Source organism: Cicer arietinum, chromosome 4 (assembly GCF_000331145.2).
Source record: "Cicer arietinum cultivar CDC Frontier isolate Library 1 chromosome 4, Cicar.CDCFrontier_v2.0, whole genome shotgun sequence".
Classification (NCBI taxonomy): Eukaryota; Viridiplantae; Streptophyta; class Magnoliopsida; order Fabales; family Fabaceae; genus Cicer; species Cicer arietinum.
The window spans coordinates 63,123,586-63,149,419 of record NC_021163.2 but is presented as its reverse complement, the minus strand read 5'-3'; the positions used below and the strand labels follow the sequence as shown (position 1 = coordinate 63,149,419).

At 27.7% G+C, this 25,834-nt stretch overlaps 1 protein-coding gene across 1 annotated transcript in view; it reads left to right on the top strand.

The window, feature by feature from the left end:
- The window catches only part of LOC101509618 (phosphatidate phosphatase PAH2), a 7,687-nt gene extending 1,309 nt beyond the window's left edge, over window positions 1-6,378 (top strand). Inside the window, exons 3-13 of the mRNA XM_073367913.1 lie at window positions 6-183; window positions 343-603; window positions 1,497-1,570; window positions 2,994-3,078; window positions 3,433-3,519; window positions 3,620-3,692; window positions 4,562-4,605; window positions 4,698-4,826; window positions 4,929-5,030; window positions 5,152-5,293; window positions 5,936-6,378. Coding sequence (XP_073224014.1) covers window positions 6-183; window positions 343-603; window positions 1,497-1,570; window positions 2,994-3,078; window positions 3,433-3,519; window positions 3,620-3,692; window positions 4,562-4,605; window positions 4,698-4,826; window positions 4,929-5,030; window positions 5,152-5,196 — 1,078 coding nt within the window. The 3' untranslated portion in view covers window positions 5,197-5,293; window positions 5,936-6,378. The remainder of the gene's footprint in view (window positions 1-5; window positions 184-342; window positions 604-1,496; window positions 1,571-2,993; window positions 3,079-3,432; window positions 3,520-3,619; window positions 3,693-4,561; window positions 4,606-4,697; window positions 4,827-4,928; window positions 5,031-5,151; window positions 5,294-5,935) is intronic.
- Window positions 6,379-25,834: the final 19,456 nt, after the last annotated feature.

Sequence of the window (25,834 nt, the reverse complement as noted above, 5' to 3'; positions counted from 1 at the left end):
AGGGAAAGAAAGAAAACTCGGGGTGATAATTTGGACAAGGAGAAAGGTTGTTCTTGCAATGAGCAAAATGGCATTAGTTCCAAGTCTGAATCTGGTGAGGTTGCTTGCCTTGCAAGTGAAGCATGTGGAGAAGTCAATGTTCTTGGTGAGATTTTCGACTCTACAACTATGCAGTTACCTGAGGTAAATGATGCTAATTTTATTCTTTGGTATTATTACTTTGTTAGAGCCTTTACTTTATGAGAATAGGTGTAAGTGAAAAACAAGCAAGCAAAACTGTGAAGACTGAAAAGTGTGTTCTGTTCTGGTTGTTGATACTGATACATTGTAGTTCTTATTTAGGGTGTAAAAACTGAGGGAGTGACTAAGAATGTCGATCTTGGGGTGCCAGTAACAGATTCTAATATTTGTGATGTGCCGGATGTTGGAAGCATTGCAAAGTTTCGAAAATCTCGAACTGTCAATATTGGTCGTAGGGATCGTTCTGTTAAGAAGGTTAGAGCAAATACACCAACGTCTGAGCAATTGGCATCCTTGAATCTGAGGGATGGGAGTAACACAGTAACCTTCTGTTTCTCTACACCTATGATGGGGAGGCGGCAGGTTAGTAATGAATGACATTATTTGTTTTTTTTGTTTGTTCACAAAGTTTACTTCTATTACTAAATAGAATAATTAATGATAATGTAGTTTTAAATGTGCAAAACTCAATCAATGTGAAAGCGAAAAATCATGAGATCTTGTAGTCTAATAATTTAAACAAAAATCTCGACTGTATAAAGTAGGATAATAATGACACTCTTGATATGGGAGAATTCATATTGTTCTTATCTAACTAGGATGGTTTACAATATCTCTCCAAATATGATGCAAATCTATATAAGATTCCCAAATCCGAATTCAGTGTAGCCATAAAATTGTGCAGTCACTGCATCATTAAATCGGAGCTGTTGGATGAAGACCAGACGACACCAATTCAGAATTCATGTTTTGAATTCAAATTTGAGCAGCCTGACATCGATCTTACTGTTCTGAATTACTCATTACACTGGATGCATGGTTTTATGACTGCAGTGAATCTAGATAAAATATTCCCTTCCTCTTGAAGAGGATTGCAAGAAATCATTATCACTTCTATTACTTCTAGAGATGAACTTCGTTGCTTCCTTAACATCTTACAAGACCCTCTTGTATTGTGTAGACTGATGTGGTCTCATACAAAATTAAGATAGTAGATTTTAATTTCTTCTCACATTTCCAAGAAACTCTGAAAATGCCATCACCATTTTTTAAGATAATGTGATAATCTTCAAAAGTCAAGGATTAGCTCCAAGACATTGGAACTTTCCATCTTTTATTTCCCATGCTTTGATATCATCAAGATTGCAATTGCATTATGAAGGGACATCCCATAACTTCTTCTCCTTTCCTGTTCTTGTTGTTTATCTTATTGAAATCTCTCTTATAATTGTTTGTTTTGTATGCTTATATATTAGGTTGACGCTCGCATATATTTGTGGAAATGGAATACTCGTATAGTGATATCAGATGTGGATGGGACAATTACAAGGTGAGGATATATTTTATTGAAAAGGAAACTGTTTCTAAATATATTTTATATTCTGACAGGGCACTGGTTAATGTTTATTCTTTTGATAGTTCACTTGCTTTTTCATAGTTAATTTGATCTTATCTTGCAATTTGTTAGATTGTTGAGATTTCAATATTGGAGATCATGAAAACAGAATAAAGAGAGAGAATTGAAGAATAAACTTCTGAATTGTATTGATCAATCTGTTTCTCTTACTAGTACAATAGGGAAGAGTACCTTATATAGAGCTAAGCTATTCTCTATGTCAGTTAGCCAGTTGCAGCAGATTCTAATTCTGACCGAATCTAATTGACTTAAACTTACTGAGTTATATTTTCTAATGCAATTAAATATTCTTTGGAAGTTGGATGGCGATATTGGAGGATCTGCTTGTTCAGTTATTTGCTACTCTGCTTAAGAGATTTGGATATTGTTTTCTTTATTCATTTGGTTGCCTTTTTGTTTCACCTTCTGTCTAAATGATTTTCCATAATTGGATGTTCCTAAACGAGGAAATATGTAAGGTAAACATGGTATAAGCACGAGTACATTATGTTTGGAGTATATCTCCAATTAATGCCATAACATAGCTCTTTTGGAAAAATGCACTTTGCCGCGTATTTCTCACTATAGGATAGGGAGTTAAACTTTGGCTGAAATTATCTTTAATGTTAGTGCAGATACCTGTTTATGTAGTGCATAGCCTTGTATTCACTTATATGCCAAGTTCATTGTTTAATAAACTTATGCGTGAAAGGATGTTAGACTTGCAAATAGTCACTTTCTTATAAAGATAAACTTTATGAGGCCATACTGATGTCAATTAGGTTTTTGTAGATGGAATTTAACCTTTATACATAGCTTTACTGACATTCATGTAACGGATATTCATACTGATGTCTTGCTAAACTGTTAATTGAGCTTGACAACCTGAATTGGCCAGTAGTAGTTCATAATAATGATTGGACATGAATTTTTTATAAGCATATAAAGATTCATCCTTGTATTAATCTATTCTGGAGGTGATTAATGTAAAACTTGGCCAATTTAATTCGACTTATACTTCAACTATTACCTTCTTACCTTGGAGATCAAATTGATTGACAATTTATGAAATACTATTATGGAAAATTCACAGTATTAGAAATATCTTGGTCAATTTCAAGCTGAGATGGTAGAGTTTCACATGTGCTAGTAAGATAAGACTGATTCTTTAGAGTTCAAACTGCATGATGATCGATGGCCTCCTGATAGTATACTTGTAGAATTTCGAATTTCCTATGTTCCTTCCTGCAAGCATTTTAACATCCATATATATATATATACACATTTGTTCTACTGGAGTTTAATTTCTCTATGATGTGATGATGTTAATTTATTTATCTTGTTTTAATTCTTACAGGTCAGATGTTCTAGGTCAGTTCATGCCTTTAGTAGGGATTGATTGGTCCCAGTCAGGTGTTGCTCATTTATTTTCACATATCAAGGTTTGTTTATCTTACTCTTGTCTTTAGATGTTTTGAGATTACTATATAAATGTAGTATTCTTACTCTTGTCTTTAGATGTTTTGAGATTACTATATAAATGTAGTATTTTGTTCTGTTGTTGAATCTTGAATACATTGATCACACATCACTGGTTGCTGTATCCTTTCAAGGCCGAAATTTTTATGAATTATATGTTACACATTTGATCATTCTAATTATTAATTGATGTTCTTGGAGTTTTAGAATGAAAACTGTCCATTACCATGCCTAGAACAACTATCTTCTGATTTTTTTAATTCATTTATCTTGTGTATCTTTATGGATTTTTCCCTTGTCTATTCCACTTTTCACAGGAAAATGGCTACCAGCTAATTTTTCTTAGTGCTCGTGCAATTTCTCAGGCACATCACACTAGACAATTCCTATTCAACCTTAACCAGGTGATATATAAATTTGAAATATATTTATATGTCAACGGACAAAACAAGAAGACAAAAGAAGTCCATTTACATTCTACCTGTTTGTTTTGTTATGATGCAGGATGGGAAAGTCTTACCGGATGGTCCTGTTGTTATTTCCCCCGACGGACTTTTTCCTTCCCTATATCGAGAAGGTATTCACTCAATTTTTCTTTCTATTAATGTTCCTCACTTTCCCCCTTGTATAGTAGTTATTTTTTTTTAGTCCTAACAATCTTAACACCTGGCTGTTTTCCTTTATTCTGTTCCTAAAACTACTGATTAACTTAAATGGATGAAATCTTGCACCAATCAGGATTAGTCTGTTTGATTTTTTCCTCATTAACTCTGACATTGCTCTCATATTACATGTAGCATATCTTGTCATGCTTTATTCTTCTCAACTGATTAAAATTCAAGTATTGTTTTAGCTAAATTAGTTGGTGAAGCATAAAATAAATATCTGGAGTCTGGACTCTAGTGCCATTCTTTTCTGTTTTACCAGAAATAATGACAGGTAGCCTTTGTACTAACCTAAGGAATGCCACGCTAGGAGAACTTACAAGTAATAGAAATGTGCAGAATGGAATAAAGTGAAACCTTCTATTTTAACTTTTTAATCTGGTAAAACGTAAGATCTTGAAACTTATAGTCCGCCTCACACATACAAATCATATTTCGCACCAAGATACATGTAGTGCAGGCGATATCTTTTTAAAAATGGTTCGTAAATAATAAATGACTTTGGAAATTTTAAATATTGAAACATATGGTTTTTAAGGATTTTTTTTTCTTCTTTTTCAAAAGTATATGGAATGCTTTCTTATGAAGGTTCTGATAATTTGAAATGTAGTGGAGGAATTGCCATATACATAGGAGTCCAAATTTTAATTTACCAAGAAAAAACTACATGTTATGACACATTGCATATTGACCTTAATTTGCTTACCATTTCCATTTTTTTAGTTCCCTTATTGCGCCTTTACCATATTTTGGACTGACTGCCCCCCCCTTTTTCTTCCAGTTATCCGGAGAGCTCCTCACGAGTTCAAAATTGCATGTTTAGAGGTTGGGTTTCTCTCTTCACATTTGACATGGTTTAAAATTTTTGTCAGTATGGTCATCGATATATTAAAAATGTTGAATTTTAATGCATCCAGGATATCAGGGCTCTTTTTCCTCCTGATTACAATCCGTTCTATGCTGGTTTTGGAAATAGAGATACTGATGAAATCAGCTACCTTAAGGTTGGAATCCCAAAAGGAAAAATAGTCATTATTAATCCCAGGGTAATGACTCTTTCATATTATTTTACAATAAACAAATGCTAAAAGTCGTTGAATATGTTATGCCAAACTTCCATTCTCATGTAGTCATGTCTAAGGTTTCAGGGTGAGATTTCTGTAAACCGACGTTGTTTAGAAACAAAATCATATACTTCTCTTCATGCTCTCGTGAATGGAATGTTCCCTCCTACAGACTCATCTGAGCAGGTCTCTCTCTCTCTCTCTCTCTCTCTCTCTCTCTCTCTCTTTCTCTCTCTCATGTCATAAGGATTTGTTTATGTTGTAACATTTTTTGGGCCTTGTCGTTCTTGCTGAACATTGGTTGCAGGAAGATCACAATGCATGGAATTTCTGGAAATTGCCCTCATTTTAATAATTATTTGAAAGGTTTTTTTTGGCATTTATTGCTCAATCATCTTGGTGTGGTGCGGATGGAAGCAGGCTGTGCTTTTCCTAGTAGAACTACATAGGTAAATTTGATTTTCCACACAGGATTTATTAAATGCTTGATATTTTTAAATGGATTTTCATTTTTTTTTTTTCCCTTTGATTAATCAGAAGTTTTGTCAGTACTTCTCTAGAATAATCTGTTTGATATTCAGAAGTTTTAACTTTTCTTCTTTTTAGGACTTTGGTAGAAAAGGTGATTGAATCTAGATTTAGGTGATTTAGGTACGTCTGGATGACACATATAGATTTAGTAGTAAAGAGAGCAGATCAGGTGGAGGACAATCCAATTGCTAGAGGTAGAGGAAGGCCAGGGCAAACTATAGATGAAACTATTAAGAAAGATTTAGATACTAAAGGTTTGGCTATCAACATAATTTATGATAGAACATTATGACGTTGTTTTATCTAAATATCCATAATTTAGGATGCTTGATTGTTGTTGATATTTCCATTTGGTGTGTAGTATGCGACAATCTTAAACATGCAACAGAACAAATTTAGAACTTAGACCATAAAAGACAATTTTCAAGTACTGGTCTTAATGTCCTGGACCACCTCATTATACCCATAGGCATAATGTTAATGCATTTGTATGTTGGCGTATGTCAACTTTGTGTCTGTGGTACACACTTTCTTCATTTTGATAACCATTGTTGATACAGGTGATGTGTCGCTAAGCCCCAGACAAGAGCATAGTTCTGTTGTTAACTTGTGCTGGTGGGTTGATTCATTGGCAATTTGAATTGCATTACATGGATGAAGAATTCATGGAAGTACAGGATACATTTTGCCCCCATCTTGCTTCAAACATTAGAGCTTCTCCCTGCAACTAGATGCTGTGAAGATTAGATACAGCCTTTGTTTTTTTTTTTCCCCAGCATGCGCTGTGGACTGTGGTGATCCCATGAAGAACATTTAAACAAGTTCAACTGCATGGCAACAAAAATCTTTTGATGAGAATCCCCACCAATTTAACACCATCTCATGATTACCAATGAGTTTCATGCTTTGTATAAATGCATCTAATCTTGAATGACTCTTGAGTTTCATTTTGCTAACATGTAAAAAAGCATCTGCTCCCATTATTTAATTTTTTATTTGTTTATTATGTGTTTCAATCCTTTATGAAACATTGATTAGTATTTAAATATATTATTCCAGGAAATAACCATCCAATTAAATTATACACATTATCAAATTCATTATTAAATTATACAGTTTACAGGCTTCGGATAGTTGAGACAGAGGGATATAATTTAACATGTGGTATATTAAATACAAAAAATCAAATAAACATTTATAAAGATTCGAAACGTGTAGTAATTACAACAACACGTTAAAACTCTTAAGAGAAAACTTCGTCACTCATATTGACTTGTCCTGTCCAATTCATGGACAATGATTCCCAATTTATACACAAAAGCTACTTTGTGATTCTTATGTTCAAGTGCTTCTCTGCAAAACATGCAAGGTTAATAAATTCCTTATCATCAATGAAACCGTCGTGATTGTCATCAACAGATTTCAACAACTTGTTGCTCTTCCACGAAGCAAAGAGGCCGCCGGTTATCCTCAACGCCTCCCGGAGCTCACCTTTGCTTATCCGACCGTCACTATTTGTGTCGAATGATGTCTTTAACCATTGTTTGAACTGTTGTAGAGTCATCACGCGTTTTCCATCACTCGACACTTTACGCTCTATAAACGCCATAAAAAACAAACAAAAGAGTTAATTAATTTCACTAGCTGCTTCTATATGTTTATGTTGTTGTCTTGATGAATGAATGAATGAATGCAAGTTCAAACAGTGGGATTGGTATTTATATATTGCCCCTGTTTAGTTCTAAGTATGATAAACATGCAGCAATATAATAATAACATCTTTTGTATATACACGCGGAATGTATATACACGCATAATGGAATAATTAACATGTCTAATTGCAAAAAATATTATATGATGTATATTATAAATATAAACTTTGGGTGGAATAACATGTCCAGTTGCAATGTAACATGCTTTGTGGGAGAAACAAAGAATATACGCATTACTATATTGGATTAGATTATATATATATACAGCTTGTTAGGCTAATTGCAGCCACTCCATTCACATAGAAATTAAAAGCAGCCAGTCAGCCAGCCAATGTATGAGACTACTACTACAAAAAAATGGTTATTGTTAGGATAAATAAATTATCATTATTTTTATTATTTATTTTAGGTTTCGTACACCAACATGATATATATGATATATGATATGTGTATCAATAGTGTATCTAGTAGTGCTAAAGTTATACTCTATGCCCACAAATCCTCTTGAGTTACCCAAATTACTATTTATTATAATAAAATAATAAATAAATTTCAAAAATAATTTTCAATTATTTCCAGGTATGAACACAATTTATATTTCGAAAATTTTAAATTGATTAGAATTCAGGAAAATTCAAATTTAACCTTACAAGAATAAAAATAGGTTTAATGACGGAGCTTGAACTAAGATATTTTGGTAGTCAAATTTTTAAAATTTAAATGAATAAAAAAATATAATATTGTATTGTATATAAGAATTTTAAGTTGTAAATTTATAAAAATATATTGACAACCAAACTCTATGCTTATTGTAGAGGGATAGTAGATCAAATTTTGGTTGACATTTTTAGTCATTAAATATCTAATGTATTTTCGAAGACTAAATTTTTTAGAGTTTAATTACTATATTTTATTGGCGTAAAAAGTTTTACAATGTCAACACATCACAAATATCCATAAATTTGACTTTAAAAATAATTATGATAAAAGTGAAACTAGATTATTAATTTGATGGTTATGATTAATTGCCAGTGTAAAATAATTTTATATAGTCGATGCATACAAATTAAATTCAAATTTTTACACTATTAATACAATTTTCTTAACTACAAGAACAAAAATAATATATATAATTATTAAAATTCATTTAAATACAACATATCGTTTAAGATATTAGTATTCCCATAATGTTAATAAAAAATAATGGTTTGGTTTGACTATTAGAGAATCCATTTTAAAATTACATGAAACTATATTTCAAACCAGTAAATGTCGGATTTATTGTTTTAGTTCAACTTGGACTCAAATCCACACAAAAATATGAAACTAGTTTAATTAGTTTTAGTTAAATTATTGTGAACATAAAATTATTTGATTTGATTTGTATATCTCTAAATAAAACTCACAACTCAAATAGTTGAAATTTAGGTTAGAAAATTTATTTTATTTTATAATTATAGTAGGTTTTTTTTTTTTATAATTTGTTTTATAAATTATTTCCTATGTTTTTTGTTATAATAGACATCTGAATTATAATATGGTCATTGTATTTGGTCCAAGGTCGTCGTACAGATAATGGAGGCCCTATCATAATCTTTAAAATTGAACATAATAAAAAAAGTGCAATTTAATAATTAAAAAATTTAATAAAATGAATTTTACTCCATATACACATATCAATCTACATGATGCACTAAGATATACTAGTACCAATCTACTTAATGCATGTCGTTTGGTTAGATTAATTCATGTAACAAAGAGAAGATCCACAAATAGCATATATATATGTATTAATTAACATATCTATTGATATATATCATATCAGTCGAAATTCATTTGACATATATCAAACTACAATTATTTTATAGACTTATATAATTTAGTTTTCACAACCTTGTCACAATTAATAATTTTCATTTTTCAATTTTTTTTAACATAAATATTTTTGTCTTATAAAATTTATTTACTTCCGTACATTCAATCAATTTCATATGTAAGAGTTTCTTCAAAATCATATATCATATCACAATTTTATTTTTGACACAACAATTCTATATTTATCCACTTAAACATCTTTTCAGAGACATGTTATGATATATGATTAAAAGAGAAATGTCTATGTTAAAGAGAAATGTCTTTTTTTCACATGCATCAATCATATATCCAAGAGAAATGTCTTTTTAGAGAGCCAAGAGTACACAAGAGAAGTTACACATAAATGTCTAATAAAACTAAGTTTTATACAAGATTAAGGATCTACCTAATTTGATCCATAAATCAAATTATAATTCAGATGTATCTTAAAAAAAATAATAGTATTTTTTCAAAAAATTATTGGAGACTTTAAGTTGTAGTCATCCTATGTCCAACGAAGTCCAACTTACAAAATATATTTTTAACAAATTCAATTTATTAAAATAGAAAGGTTTTAAAAACTCAATATTTGAATTTGACCTAGTTTCCGACAAATTCAAAATTTACGTATGCATGAATCTCAAAAGCAGGGTGGGAGTGTTTTTCAAAACTTATATTTTTCCAAAATGTCATGGGTAAACTTGGGGTTAAGGGGGTTTATATAGGGGTATGGAGTAAATTTTCTATGTATATCTGTCACGTATTCTTAACATATAGATGAGTTTATGGCCCATATTTATAAAATGTTGATTGCCCAACCCAATTAAAGTCTATGTACTAGTTCCTTGATACATAATCTGTTCACATGCTTTTTTCCACCTAAATACTTTAGCATGCATATATCCTCTTAAATATATTCTTTTCTACAACATTACATTACCGTAATCTTATACATAAATATATATATTGGTTTTTTTTTTTTTATGTTACACCAAGACCAACTAAGAAGCTTTTTTTTTTTTTTTTTTTTTTTACTAAACTAAGAAGCTTTAACTCTTATATGATAATTGACTCTAGAGAGCAGGTAAGTGCATTAATTATATACCAATTAGCAAGAATTAGAGAAGTAGACAAGGGTGTTCATAACCCCTATATATAAACAATTGAAGATGGTGTGATACAAAACGTAAATATCAAACTCACTGAATATTTGATTAAAAGTTGGATATATGATTGATGCATGTGAAAAAATATATGTCAAAGATATTAATTCTTGTTGACAAAAAAAATTATTAACTCCTTAAATAAATTTTACATACTATGTAGGATATTTTGATTTAAAAAAAAATTGTAACTCTTAGATTCTTTAATTTATAAGTGTAACTAAATAAAAACTTGATCAATGCTATTTTCCTCTCTAATTATTTGACTAGTAATATATTATTTATGTTAAAAACTAGCCTTAAAACAAGAGTCATTACACGAAAAATGGTATTTTACAGCCATTTTTTTAAGCCATTTACAGCGTTTTTTCAAAAAATTAAGCGCTGTAGTATTCAGCGCTGTAAAAAGATACAACAACACTCTTTAAAATAAAAAAAGCGCTGTAAATCTCTTCTAAAAACGTGCTGCTTGTTGTATTAGTTTTACAGCGCTTTTTAAAAAAAATGTTGTAATATGCATTCCTTTATTTCAATTAGATCTCTTTCTGGGATTATAACAACAATCTCATTCATAAATCGTAATATACAATATCTGCAGTCTATGTTGTTAGTTTGACGAGAGCACTATAAAATAAAACATATAAGTCAATAAATATTTGTGGATTGATTGTTAATGAAATTTTAAAGCCATACATTTCAAACCTTTATTGGAATCCATATGATTTATTTGATTTTTGCTTCGACACTGTAACACCCATTTGAGCTCAGAAAACTTGTAAAACACTATCAAATAAATGTGATTATTAGCATTAACAGACACATTATATATATATATATATATAAGAAGTAAATGAATAAATGAATACAATACCTGAAGAATACGAAGAAATACGTAGAGTTCATAGGGTTACAGTTTCGTTTAAGAAGAAACAGCAAGAGTGCGCAAAAATACGAACGGTTCGTAGGAGAGAATAGGGTTCTCATTGAGAAGAGTACGTAATAATGTTCGTAGGGATAGTAACAAATATGGAGATGATTTGCAATGGAGATGGTTAACAATATGGTTCGTAGGGACATTAGGGTTCGCAATGAGAAGGATAATGAAGAGGAGAAGGACACTGAAGTGTAGTGAAGTTTATGTAATAAAGAGGAAACTGAAGCGATTTACTGTTATATTTTATTTTTTAAAAGCCTATTACAACGCTTTTTTAAAGAGCGCTGTAAAAGACCTCCTTATTTTACTTTTAAAAGCCTATTACAACGCTTTTTTAAAGAGCGCTGTAAAAGACCTCTTTATTTTATTTTTTAAAAGCCTATTACAAAAGACCTCCTTATTTTATTTTTTAAAAACCTATTACAACGCCTTTTTTAAAGAGCCATGTAAAAGACTTCCTGTTATATAGGCCAAAAAGAGAAGGTGATAAAAAAAATATCAATTAAAAAATTCTCATGATGATAACACAAGAATATTTGAATGAGACGGTTGATATCTCTTATAACTTAATCATTGATCCAACAACACTAATTAAAATTTTAAGATGAACTGTGTCGTTCATGTTATCCTACTTATTATATGATATTTTGAGTTTTGTAGATGCTTTTAAGAATACATTTATACCAAAATCTTTTTATTTATCCCTTTCCTTTTAATGTCTTTTATTCCCTCTTTCTGCTAGTTATTATAAATAATAAACATTAATGATTTCTTTTCTCTATAATAATCATAACAATTTTTATTTTGTTTTAGTGGTAATTTAGCCAGGGGACTATAGATATTCCTTACTCAAACTAGAGTTGAGATGATATTCCTTATCCAATCTAATTTAATCAGTGTTAAAGCAAATTATGGGGATACTATCTTATATGATTGAATAGAATAATGCTTGTTGTTATAAACAAAGAAAGAAAGAAAAAAAAAAGAATAATGCTTGTTGTTCCTTGTCAAAGAAATTAAAAGATCCAATAATGTATACGAGTATAACACGTCGTTTACACGTTTTAAATTTTTCTTAGGTTCTTGAAGAATATAATTCGGATTTAGGTATACATAAATCACAAATGAATCATATATTTTTGTGGTGTAAATTAATATGAATATCGTGTCGAATATGGTGCATCGGGGGGGATAAGGGCGTGTATATGAGTTAAATTGAGTATATTTTAACTAAATTAATATCCAAAATCGATCAATTTGATTTAAGTTAAATTAAATTCTCAACATATAATTTTTACATAAAATCACAATTAAATCAACTCATTCATGTATAAGTTGTGTTTGTGGGTTATATATAAAAAAAAGTCTTTGTTGTTTTCAAAGTAATACTACACATGACATGATAATTTATAATGAATCATTACTTAATAAAGAAATGGAGAGTGATGTTTTCACATATACCGGTTACCAAACAATTTTTTCTTGGATTATTCTCCCTTAAATTATATTGCCAATTTTAAATTCAAGATATTCTTACCTCATGCAACATTTTCAGGACATTCAAAGACTAATTTGAATTGCCTCCAAGCAAATTGAAGAAACATCTAACATGTTATGTGAAAGGAATGGTATTATTGCTAGTTTGGTTGATAAAACCATCCTCTTTAAGGTTCAAGTAAACGTTGTTTTTGGTTCAAGATTTAAATGATCATATTTTGTGCACATTAGACCCTTTTATATTAAAAAATACAAAGACGTTAACTGATAGTTGGCTATAAAAATTTATTCATAAGACAATATGCTCTAAGATTTGTGAAGGATACAAACAAGTGTACGAGTTAGTAAAAACAAAATAACAAGTTATATTTGTATTTGCAAAATTTAGTTTAAATTGAAGGAAAAATTAAAACATATCCGAAAGATCCTTTGCTTTCTACTTTTATGTCAAAACTTTAATTCTTTTAAAAAATCAATATGTAATTAATAATATTTTTTATACCCTTAAAAATCGAAAAATATACATTAAATGGATTCTGTTTTTACTTTCATTTAATGGTAGGTAAAAATACTACATCAATCTAAATTTACTATTTATTAATGTGTGTGTTCAAGTCTAAAAAAACCAAAGTTCAAGAACAAATTAGTACATAATATTCTTTCATGTGTTTTTTTGATAAGAATATAATTTATATATTATGTCAGTGTAAAGAATTTTTATGTCGTAAATCAATTAAAACAATTAAATCGTTGATAATATTTTACTTTTGTTATATATATATTTAGATAAAAAAAAATAAAAAAAACAATTTTAATGAGTGCTTCGAAAAAACGTACTAGTCTTTCATTGCCAATGTTTACACTTTAGTTGGATATATTTAATTTGAGCATATTGATCTGTCAAATTGAAAAAAATTCTTTAGTAAAATGAAATATAAATTATAATATTTGTTGTTGGTTTAATTAGATTGACAAGATTTACATTTAGAAATTAAAAACTATTTGTATTTCGTATTTTTATATTGATGTTTATTTTAATAGATTAAATTTTAAAGAAAAATTAGTTCGCTATTCAAGCGAATGAATGTGATTTGGATTAATGAGGATTGAATGGTGTTGAAAAATAATTAGGTATCGAAAATCTATTGAAACAAATCATTAAATAAAGTATATTGTTTACTCTCTATAATGGGTTATGGGTTGTTGGATAATTTGATTTAAGAATTTACATTTGGAGCATACAATCTATGTATTTGATCAATAAACAAAATTTCATTGTTTTTAGAAGTAATAATTTTTTTTATTAAAATTGACTAAAAAAAATAGTAAATATCATACTATGTTATGTGTAAGACCCTTAGTTTTAATTTGTAATTTTTAAATTTTGGTGTATTTGATATTGAATTTTTAAGGCTTTTTAGTTAATTTTATTGGTATTTTATAATTTTAATGTCAAAAATATCTTTTTGGAGCTCCGATTAAAATTATTCGGCGATGAATAATTTTGTTTAATTACAAAGAATCTTTTGTCGAAGATTTTTGTTGTTGAGATATAGCGTTCTTTTAAAAAAATTCATCTGCCGATTGAATTGCGGTGAAGGTAGATATTTTTCTAAAAAAGTAATTTGAGAAATAATGTGAGGTGAGAGATGAAATAATGGTTTTTATAAAATATCTAAATTTTTATTTAGATATTTATTATATATATATATATAAGAAAAAAAAGATAAAAAACAAAAACACGCTGCCTGTCGCCCTCCATTTTCCTTTTTCTTCCTTGCTCTGTTTCAAAAAGAAAACAAGCCAAGTTGTTTTTCTTAAAAAAAACTCAAACACAAACCTCTATTTTTCTTCAACTTCTAAACTTTATTTTGAGAAGTGGTAGAAGAAAAAATTGCTCATTTCCACGCTACGGTGTTAGTGAACCAACTTTGAAAATAACGACGCGAATTAAAATTTTACCATAATTAATCGTGGTGCCGTAATTGGTTGTTAAAGCTATCGATAAAATAATGACTCCTTCCAAACTTTTAGATTTCATATAGGACTTTATATGTGTATTTGTGGAGGTGGAAATTTGTGAGATTTGTGTGTCAGATTGTGAAAAATGAATTTAATGTGGTTTTATGTGTGTTGTGGAGATGAAATTTGGTGGTTTATGTGTAAAAATGTGGAGTTTTGAAATTAGGTGATTTATGTTTGAATTGTTGAAATTTAATTGAGGTGCTATATGTGTGTTGTGGAATTGAATTGATTGATTTTGATGTGAATTGGCGGTAATTAAATTTGATATGTTTGAGTTACGTAATGAGTTATTTTCAAATAAATGAGTTTGAACTGAAGTTGAAATTTTACAGAAAAATTTAGAGTTGTTAAAGTTGTGAAAAAGTTCAAATTTTAACTAAGTTAAAGAGTTTGAGCAAAAAGATAGATTGAAATTAAAAATGGTTAGAATTTAAAATGTTACTATTTTATTACTCTTGAACTGAGTTTAAAAAGAAAAAAGTTTAGAGTATTTTATTAACTCAAAAATTTCGGTGTTTTAATAGTCTAGTGTGTGTATGTGAGATTTAGACAATATTTGTATTATTTAGTTTTAACTAAATAATATAGATTATTTGGTTTTAAAAGTTTGGTGTGTGAGAAAGATTTAATTTTGGGAATTTTGTTGTGGTTGGATTAATTTTATTGTGAAGAAATGGTAATAAATATTTATGTTTATGTAGTTAGCTCATTGAGTCTCAAAAAGGAATCGAGACTGTTGGCACCGTGTTAGCGGTGAAGAGAACTCTAATATATTAATGTCGTTGTGGTGATTAAGTTTTGATGTGATTGTGTATTCATAACTGATAATATGTGCATTATGAATTTTATTGTGGAAAATCTGTTTTGAGTATACTATGTGATAAGTTTGAAAAATCGTTAGTGTTAAATGAGAATTTTTTAGTAGTTGCATTTACTTAATGATTGTGGTGAAAAGAGTTAAAGTATGCTCATGCATTTCATAGTACATGGTGAATGCGATTGGGCCATGGTGATAGTGGTGACCGTGATGGGCCATGAGATGATGCCATGTGATCTGTTGGTTCATCTTATCCTTGCGGAGATTTTCGCGTCGTTTAGGTCCGTGATAGACTGCACAGTTTTGTAAATTGTGTTGACCCTTGATAGGACTTGTCTGTGATATGCGGTACATTTACGATTTACAATTTTTTAGTAAATCGTGCTGATCCATGATAGGTGGCAACTTGGTAAATAGTACTGGTCTATGATAGGCGGTATATTTATGATTTACGCTTTTTAGTAAATCGTGCTGACCTGTGATAGGTGGCACCTCGTTAATTAATACTAGTCTGTGATAGGCGGTGGAATTATGATTTACGCCTCTTCGAGGAGGGTTTTGGTTTGGAATTTTGGAATCATGCATTTTGGCATATACGCATTGCATTAGGGTGCTTGGCACGCGAGTCATATTTGTTATACTATGATCATTGTAAATACATACTCAGTTGTTGTTTGTGATTGTGTCGTAATTGTTAAGTGTGATTGATTGAATTTGTATGTAAGTGTATATTGATTTCAAAACGTTTTCAAAACTGAAATCTGCATTATTTCGCAGTTGTATTCGAATATGAGGTGCTTCTATTCAAATACATTCAAGTGATTTTTGTCACTAACTTAGCACTTGTATTCGGCTACGCCATGTGGTAGTCGAATACAAATGTGCAGGATTTTTCAATGACTTCACACTTGTATTTGGCTACAAGATTGTTGTAGTCGAATATAAATATGCACTTTTTGCCACTAACTTATGAATTAGCACTGTATTCGAATACGAGGTTGCTGTATTTGAATACGACAGTGCAGTTTTGTTAAAAACTTCATTTTTCAGCTTTGATTATGCATGTTTGGCATATGAAAACCCTTTCAAGATGTATACTAAGTTGAAAGGTTATTTTGTGCATTTAAAATTTAAATGTTATGTGGTAATTGTTAATTTCGGTTGATGACCTTTACAATTATTGTGGAAATCTGAGTTTAACCTTCAGATGAGGATTAGGATCATCTTACTGGTTAGTACCTTGGAGATGAGAAGGTAGTTAGACATACTTGACCGAAGCTGTGTCAGGAGGATTTTGCAGGGCGTGTGGAGATCACCCGAGTTGTATAGTTTTTGTAGCATGATCAGATTAGATGGTTGTATAGGGGCTAGATGTCTTTCTTTTGTGGTTGTAATTATTTCATTTTGAAAAACTGTACCTATACCTTATATTGTCAGCTTGACTTTTCTTTTGATGGGTCCATGTTCCACTTTTTGATGTGACGTGGGGAAGTAGAGATTCTTGGGGCAGTGCTTTTATGCAGATGTCTGCCGAGAATACCCCAAGAGTATGAGTTATGTTTGCTATGTCTCATAGTTCCGGTGTATTTTGCTGTTTAAATACTTTGAATTTTTGGTTTCAAAAACTATTTTCGCTGTTTGTAAATATTGTTGACTTTTGTCGTTGTGTTACGACTTAAATATTTTATCCAAAATATTTCCTTGTTTATAAATTTGAATTTGTTTAAAAAAAAGGTTGTTACACTGTGCATGTAAACACTAAAATATGAAATCATATTCATGTAGTCGTATGGATAAAATAATTGGAATGATTTAAATTTAATTAAAAATATTTAAAAAGACAATCTCTTGAAATTTATGTAAACAATTATCTCACTTGTGTTTGCCACGAGTTCCATACTAGTTTAATGAAAATATTTCCAATATACTTGAACATCTTAAAAATCATAAAATTTTAGTAAATAATTCAATACTTAAAATATATCTACACACAAAAAACTCATCATACACTACTTCAATGAATTGGGTTAACAAATTCTAAATTCTAAATTTATTACCTAAATCAAATATATTTGAGTTTAAATAAGTTAGATCGAATTATATCTCAATTTAAATAAATTAAATTAAAATGTATGTGGAATTGATTTTGTTGATCAATTTCGCGGACCCCTATATGAATACAAGCATATTAGAAAATCTTACTATGCTTATCTAAATTTGAAGGTATGAAAACTATCAATTAAAATAATATTGGATATGTTTCTTTGAATTTAAATAAAAATAATTTTTTTAAATAATTTAGAAATTTTTTTAAAAATAATTTTTCAACTCCCGTTTGTTTATTATTATAAAAATGATTTTTTTAAAATGATTTTTAATCTGTCTGTATATAAGTTTGTAAAAATTATTTTTTCAAACTACAATGATCATTTCGTAGGCATATTTTAAAATTTGATCAATGTAATTGAATACTCTTAAAAAACCAATAAATAAACAAAAAATACTCTTAAAAAACCAATAAATAAACAAAAAAGAACCATGTACAAAAATAGAAAAAGAGAACAAACGGATGAAAACCTAGATGAAGGTCGCATGGAATGAGAAAACTAGAGAAAAAAATGGCAAGTGCGTAAAGGTAAAAACGCAACTAGTGAATTGATGTAAATTGATTGATAAAAACCTATTAAAAATTAACGGAGTGCAATTAGGGGATTTTAAAAATAAGATAAGGGTAATTGCATCATTTTTTCCCGTTAATGAGTTATGTTTTGTATTTTTCAATTGTGTTTCGTTTTTCTCTCTCATCTATAGCAAGAGGCAAATGTGAGAAAATACTATTTTTAACTTTTCATTTTTAGTCAAAAAAAGATTTTTTTAACAAAATTATTTTTTTAAAATCTAAAACAAACACCCTTCAAAAACCTGCAAAATGATTTTTGGCTTGTAAAAATAGTGTTTTTCACAAAAAAAAAAAAAAATGAAACAAATGCACCAATTTGTTCAATTTTTATTTGAAAACAAGCTTTTAAAGAAAAAAAACTAAATTAATGTTTTAGTCTCTTAATTTAGTTTTTAATTTTATTTTAGTCTTTTAATTATTTTCGCATAATTTTAATCATTCAATTATACTTACTTTAGTCAAATTAGTTATTTCCGTTAATTTTTGACAAAAAACGTTAAATTTTGTTATCTCTTTCATCTCTCATCTTCAACCCCATAAATCTATAAATTTATCATATCCTTCAATCTAAAAGCTCAAAAATTTATAATCTCATTCAATCTAAAATCTGAAATATTCATCAAATCTATGAGTTTGAAACTCATAATTATTCAAATTTATAACTTACAAATTCAATTTTATAACATTTGAAACTCAGAAAGAAAAAAAATCCTCAAACCTAATCTTTTTCCAAACAAATATTTTCTATAAGCTTGTAATGTTGTATTTCCATCAATTAATTAAGAATCTCAATCTATAATTTTCTTAATTTTCACTTTTTTTTAAAAGCAATCTTAATCTTAAAAACCACTCCTTTCTAAGAAACAAATTTCTCCTAATTTATATATAAACACCATAATCTTTAGGTAAAAGAGATCAATACCAAATAAATTAAAAGACAAGATTTGAAACAATTTTGGTTAAATCTGGTTGAATTAGATTGAAAAACAAAATCAAATATGGGCAAAGGGTTTGCGTTGATCCAATTTTCAAGAAACAAAAATTGGATTCAAATCTCAAATAAACAAAAAATTCTTTAGCACGGAAGAGAAATAGAATGTTTGATTTAAGAAAAGGAGAAGAAAGAATACCGAAAATGGTAACTTAAAGTGAAGAGATGATCAATGTATGAAAAATAAATTTGGGAATTTTTCATTTTTCTAACTTTGAAAGATTATGGATATAAACTTCTAAGTTATGAATTTGAAAGATTGTGAGTTGAATGTATGAATTGTCCAAATTTTTAAGTTGAAATAGATCATAAAAATGCGAGGTTGAATATGATTGAGATGACAAAACATAACACGTATTTGTCAAAAATTAATAGAAATGGTCCATTTCACTAACAAAAATATAATTAAAGATTCAAAACAGAACAAAAAATAATTAAGACACTATAATAAAACTAAAAAATAAACTAATGAACTGAAAAAACTAATTTAGTTAATAACTAAAAAAAGAGATAATAATTTGTGCAAATTAAAGATCAAAATATTATTTTTCCTATTAATAATGTTCAATAAGCATACATACATGTTAATTGTATGGTCGGACAATGAAAAATAATTTTACTTAATGAGCTAACCATAATTAAATTAAGTTGTATTGACAAAATTAATATTTTGGTCTTTAAGGATTCAAAATATTATCAAAATATATTTTAATAATTTGACTAAATTAATATTTTGATTTTTCTTAGCTTCAAGTTTGTTTAGCTCATCAAAATATTATTTTTACTATAGTTTCTATTTCTTATTTGTTATGGATTCAAAATATTATATTGAACCAAACTTGAAGCAAAGAAAAATCAATAGATTTTTTTTAATTATATTTTTGAAAAAGAAGAAATATTACTAAATATAGAACATCATAAGTATTTCAATCTGATTATAACGTATTAATTTAGTAGTAAGAATTTGAAGTTTTAACTGTAAAAAATAGATATCAAATTTTATATAAAATAATTATTAAATAATCACTATTATCATTATTATTAATAATAATTTTTTCTTCTAAATTTAAAAATAAAATTGCAAAATACACCAAATAAAAAATAGAGACCAAACATACACTACTAAAAAAAACTTAAATTAGCGAGAAAAAAAAAATTTAAAAATAGAAAATATGAAACTCATCTCTAAATTCATCTTTATTGTATAAAAACACACGCAGCTTTATAGCTTGGTGTTTGTTTTTTTACATAAGCAAGCAGTTAATGCATATAGCATAGTATAGCACTGCATATAGCATAGTATAAAATATGATCACCTATATATTATATTATTATTTCTTTCCAAAGCCACGAGCAAGGAGATAATCGATTAAATTGTCAACTTCATCACCACAAATTTTGCCATCATGATTTTGATCAAGTTTGGTGAGACAACGCATGGCTCTCCATCCAGGAGCATAGGAACGTAAATCCTTCAAAGCTTTCTTAAGCTCACTTTTTGTATAACAACCATCTTTATTCATATCTGCTTTTTCCAATATTTCTATTATTTTCCTTTCCGCGTTGATTTGTTCTTCAGTCACTAACTTCGATTGGTGATAAATACCCATTTTTTTTTACTATAAATATTGTATTGAAATTTCCTCTTTCTCTCAAATTGTTTGTGTTTCCAAATTGCCATGATTGGGTTTAAATAGAAACCACCATGGATAGGTCCCACAAACTACTTTATTCTTCTCGGATATTTTTTGTATACTCTAACAAATAACAATCTAACATTTCTTTACAAATCTATCTAATTAAATTACTAATTTTAGATTTTTGTAAAGATATTTTAAGAATTAATTTAAGGAAGTGGTACTATAACTTAAGGAAGTGACAATCATTGACGGCACTGTGTTGGATAGGGTTAGTGGAGGTTGAACCCCACTTTGTTTTTCATATTTATTTTAAAATACTATATATTGATTAATGCCACTAATATATTTGAAATTAAAATTTAAACAAATAAAATATAAAAAATTGTTATTTACATTATTTTAAATTTATTTATTTTATCAAGTAACTCATCGATAATTTTAAAAGTTGAATTATATATTATTATACATAAATGTAGTTTGTTTTTTTTTTTATGTAGTTTGTCTAAGTCTAAAAGGTTTATTTTATAAATTTGATAAAGAGATGTTGAGTAATTAGATATTTATTAAATGAGTATTATTAAGAATCTAATGTGAAATTACATCTCGTTAAATAATTGTTTAGTTGCTTATATAGAGATATTTTTATTGACATTGAAAATGAGAATATCATACAATGTTTTAAAATATAAAAAATCACAAAACAATATTACGATGATGCATAGTTATACTTTTAAAAATAAAATATATATATTTAATACTCAATTTTTACCATATGTCAACTCTACTACTCAAAATTTATGACTCTGCCTTGCCTCTGATGACAATGTGTTTAAGATCTTGTTTGTTTAAGATTTTTTTTTTATAAATTAATAATCAATTTTAAAATTTTTTATCAATTTGTTATAACTTTAAAATAAAAAAATAAGAATATGAAAAAAATTTAAAAACCACTTAAAATGAAAAGCTCTTTTAAATAGTTTCTCATAAAAAATGTGTTTTTAAAAAATTTATTTTCATTACGATAAACAAATACAAAACTATTTTTAAAGTTTTTAAAAAATTTATGACAAATAATCTCTAAATTATTTAATATTAAAATTAAATTTGTTATCATTGTAACAAACGGATCCTAGATCTTGGAGTATAAATTATTTTATATATTATTAATATATTGTTTTAAAAAATAAAATTCAAATGAATAAAAGGTAAAATCCAAGGGAATCAAATTTTCAAAAAAATATGCATGTCGTTTTACTCATTCTTTTGTCGGGTATATTATTCAACATGATACACTAGTTAAAGTCTTAGTTCAACTGTGTAATCTCGATATTGTTAAGTTAAATATGATTTAATCCAAAATTTCACAGTTAAGTAAATTAATTATTATGATATTTATTATATTTTCTAATATTTTAAAAAAGTAAACTTAAAATTCAACGCCAAAGAATTTTTTTGAAATTTAAAATCAAGATTATATTTTGAGATTAAAAAATAAATAGAAAATATCATAAATTATCAAAAACATCAATATCAAATAACATGAATATCAAATATGCATTTATACTTATATGCTATTATTTTGAGTTAACGGATGCCGTCACTCTTAGAATAATCTTATTGAACATAAGATTTGACATAAAATTAGACACAAATATACTAATGTGATATTTTATAAAAAAACAAAACATGATCTTAATGAGTTTTATATGGTATTGTATTTATGTCACATACATAGTGTCAAATTTTATCTTCCAATAACATTACTATTAAATTTTAAAAATAAGATATTATCAGTATTGAGTAAAAAAAATATCTTCACTATTTTAGCAATTTCTTAATTTTTTAGTCAAACAAAAAATTGTTATGACATGTAGATTTTTTTTTTTTGACTTACATGCGGATTTTTTTTTTTTTTTTACTCACATGCGGATTTTTTCTTTTTGACTCACATGCGAAGTTTTTCTTTTCGATTCACATGCGGATTTTTTCTTTTTGACTCCCATGCGGATTTTTTTCTTTTTGACTCACATGCGGATTTTTTTTTATTTTTGACTCACATGCGGATTTTTTTATTTATTTTTGACTACCATGTGGATTTTTTATTTTTGACTCCCATGCGATTTTTTTTCTTTTTTATTCACATGCGTATTTTTTCTTTTTGACTCACATGCGTATTTTTTTTCTTTTTGACTTACATGCGGATTTTTTCTTTTTGACTCACATTTGTATTTTTTTTTGGCTTAATTGCAGTTTTGGTCCCCCTATTTTAGCTGAATCGCGAAAGTAGTCCCTCCATTTTGTTTCTCTCCAGTTTTGGTCTCCCAAACAGAATTTTAGTCCAAAAATTGATGAAATTTTATTTTTTAAAGCCGTACTACACCATTTATGGTCATATATTTCAAGTACAATTGTTGCAAATGAGATCTTGATGCATTGTGTGACTTAAATAAATGCAAAAAAAATGAAATTTCATCAAGTTTTGGACCAAAATTCTGCTTGGGGACCAAAACTGGGGAGAAACAAAATGGGGAGACTACTTTTGCGATTCAGTTAAAATAGGGGACCAAAACTGCAATTAAACTTTTTTTTTAACTTACATGTGTATTTTTTTTTTAACTTACATGCTGATTTTTTCTTTTTGACTCACATTAGGATTTTTTTTCTTTTTGACTCACGTTAGGATTTTTTCTATTTGACTCACATGCAGATTTTTTCTTTTTGACTCACATGCGGAATTTTTATTTTGACTCCCATGCATATTTTTTTTCTTTTTGATTCACATGCGAATTTTTTATTTTAAGTCACATGAGGATTTTTTATTTTAAACTCACATGCGGATATTTTATTTTTGACTTACATGCGAATTTTCATTGGACGAAATAATAATAGTTGCTACCCAATAATAGCCAAGTAAATTAAGCAAACAAATAACACCACCGAATATATGAAAACGAATAACGTCGTTTACAAGTTTCAACTTTTCATACTTTTTAAAGTAAAAAATAAACAACTTTTCATACTTTTTTTTGACACAACTTTTCATGCTTGAAACATATATACTCGATAGACATGAAACATATATTAGTAAATATCTTTGATAGGTTAAAATGAAGATATGTTCATCATTTGATATCAAGATTAGTAGAAAATTAATAGGTAAATTCTTTCGGTCATGTCAGTTTTGATGTGTATAAGTATTTTAAACGCAAAATCAATTTAAATATGAATTTAATATATAATAATTAAATATTAAAAATAATATGATATTGAATGATTAGATATTTTATATTATACATGACAAAATTTAACGAAAAAATAAGAGAAGATAAAACTGAAGAGTATAAAGTGTTCTGTTTTACTTTTTTATATTTAATATTTTGGTTAAATTAATAACTACTAAAATAACTATTTTTCAAGTTTGGATCATGTTAGAATCTTGATAGAATTTTATTTTTGATAAGAACAAAAAAGGAGTCTTGACATATAGAAGTTGATAAGAAAGAAAATATTTAAGTAAAAAATAAATTTTATATTGATAAATGATATAAATATAGGATTTAAATCCATTTTTCACTATACAAGTCTTTAATTTAAATGTTGAACTCGTGTAGCATGAACATGTTACTAGTCTTGAATAGAAATCATAAAAGAGATAAAATATTTAAACATTAAAATAAATCTCATATTTGATAAATGAGAAAATATATAAAATAAATACATAATATACTCTATATACAGAGTTATGTAGTAAGTGGTGTAACATTACACTGCTTCAGCTTCTAAAATAATTTTCCTTTTATCAGGATATATAATTTTTATTAAAGTGTTGATTTACTTTTTCAATGCAATATTAAATATAATTTTATCTACAAATTACCATATTTTATCATGCATTTGCAACAATTATTAATAGTGAATAACTAATGAGATATATTTGTAAAATTAATATATTACCTAAATATTCATTTATTATTTTTCTTAATTGTTTAAACGAACATTAAACAATTATTGTAAAATACAAAGATTATTGTATAATGGTTCTAAGCAATTTAAGAGAATTGTTTGGATGGACTAAAATACAGAACAAGTTGTCTTTTATAAGCAATTTTACTAATGGAGAGTAGAAAGGTCCTTCAACTCATTAAAAAAAATCATCAATGAAAAAGTATTACTTACGGTTACGGTTACTTTTCTAATCCTTTATGTAAATCCATCTTGGTATATAACTAATGAGTTGTGTTTGATCTGTTTCTAATAAAATAGAGACATAAAAATAAGAATAAGACATAGATAAGGTTAAAAAGAAAATCAGGTTCGGGTTTTCTGTCCCATCTGACAAATAATTATTTATTATTATTATTAATTTACTTTATCTAAAAAAGATATTAATCAGGTCACTAGCTTAATAATTTAAGATTTATAAAACAATGTTATGAGTTATTATTTTTGAATGAATTAACAAGTGGTAACCATATCTCACTTGCTATGAGTTATTTTATGTTTAGTTTTTTTCTTCTTCTAAAAAATGTTGAAATATTACTATTTGACATCTCATCTGGAGACCAATCCGGTCTCGTCCTTATTAAACCTTCAACTTATCGGGTTTGATTGAGTTAAGGACAAATTAGGGTCTAAAAGTTGGTCTAATTAAATGTTGGGACCGAATAAGGGATACACCAAATCCGACCTAATTTGTCATTTGTACACTCTTACTTCAAGTAGTAGCTAATTAAAGTAGGTGTTTATAATAGACAAAAAAAAGTTTAATTGCAGTTTATGTCCCTCAAATTTTGTCAATTTTCGTTAATCTAGATTCATTCATTATTCATATGTGTCATTAATTAAATTACAAAAATGAACGTTTTATGAAGTTCAAAGTTAAACTTTTAGAGAGTTTTATTATGATTTTATGAGTGTTAATGATTCTACATTATCGTATTATATGTCATGTTATCTAAAACATGTTACATGCATTGCAATTTTTTAGTTAAAAAATCACAATTAGAGACTAAGACTGTCAAATTTTAAAATAATAAACCAATTTTTTGAATGGATAAAAATAGGGGTAGATAGAATTTGAGGGTATTCGAGAGGTGCGACCGAAGAGTGCCCTAAATTTTTAGGGGCACCAAAAAAAATTCTTAAT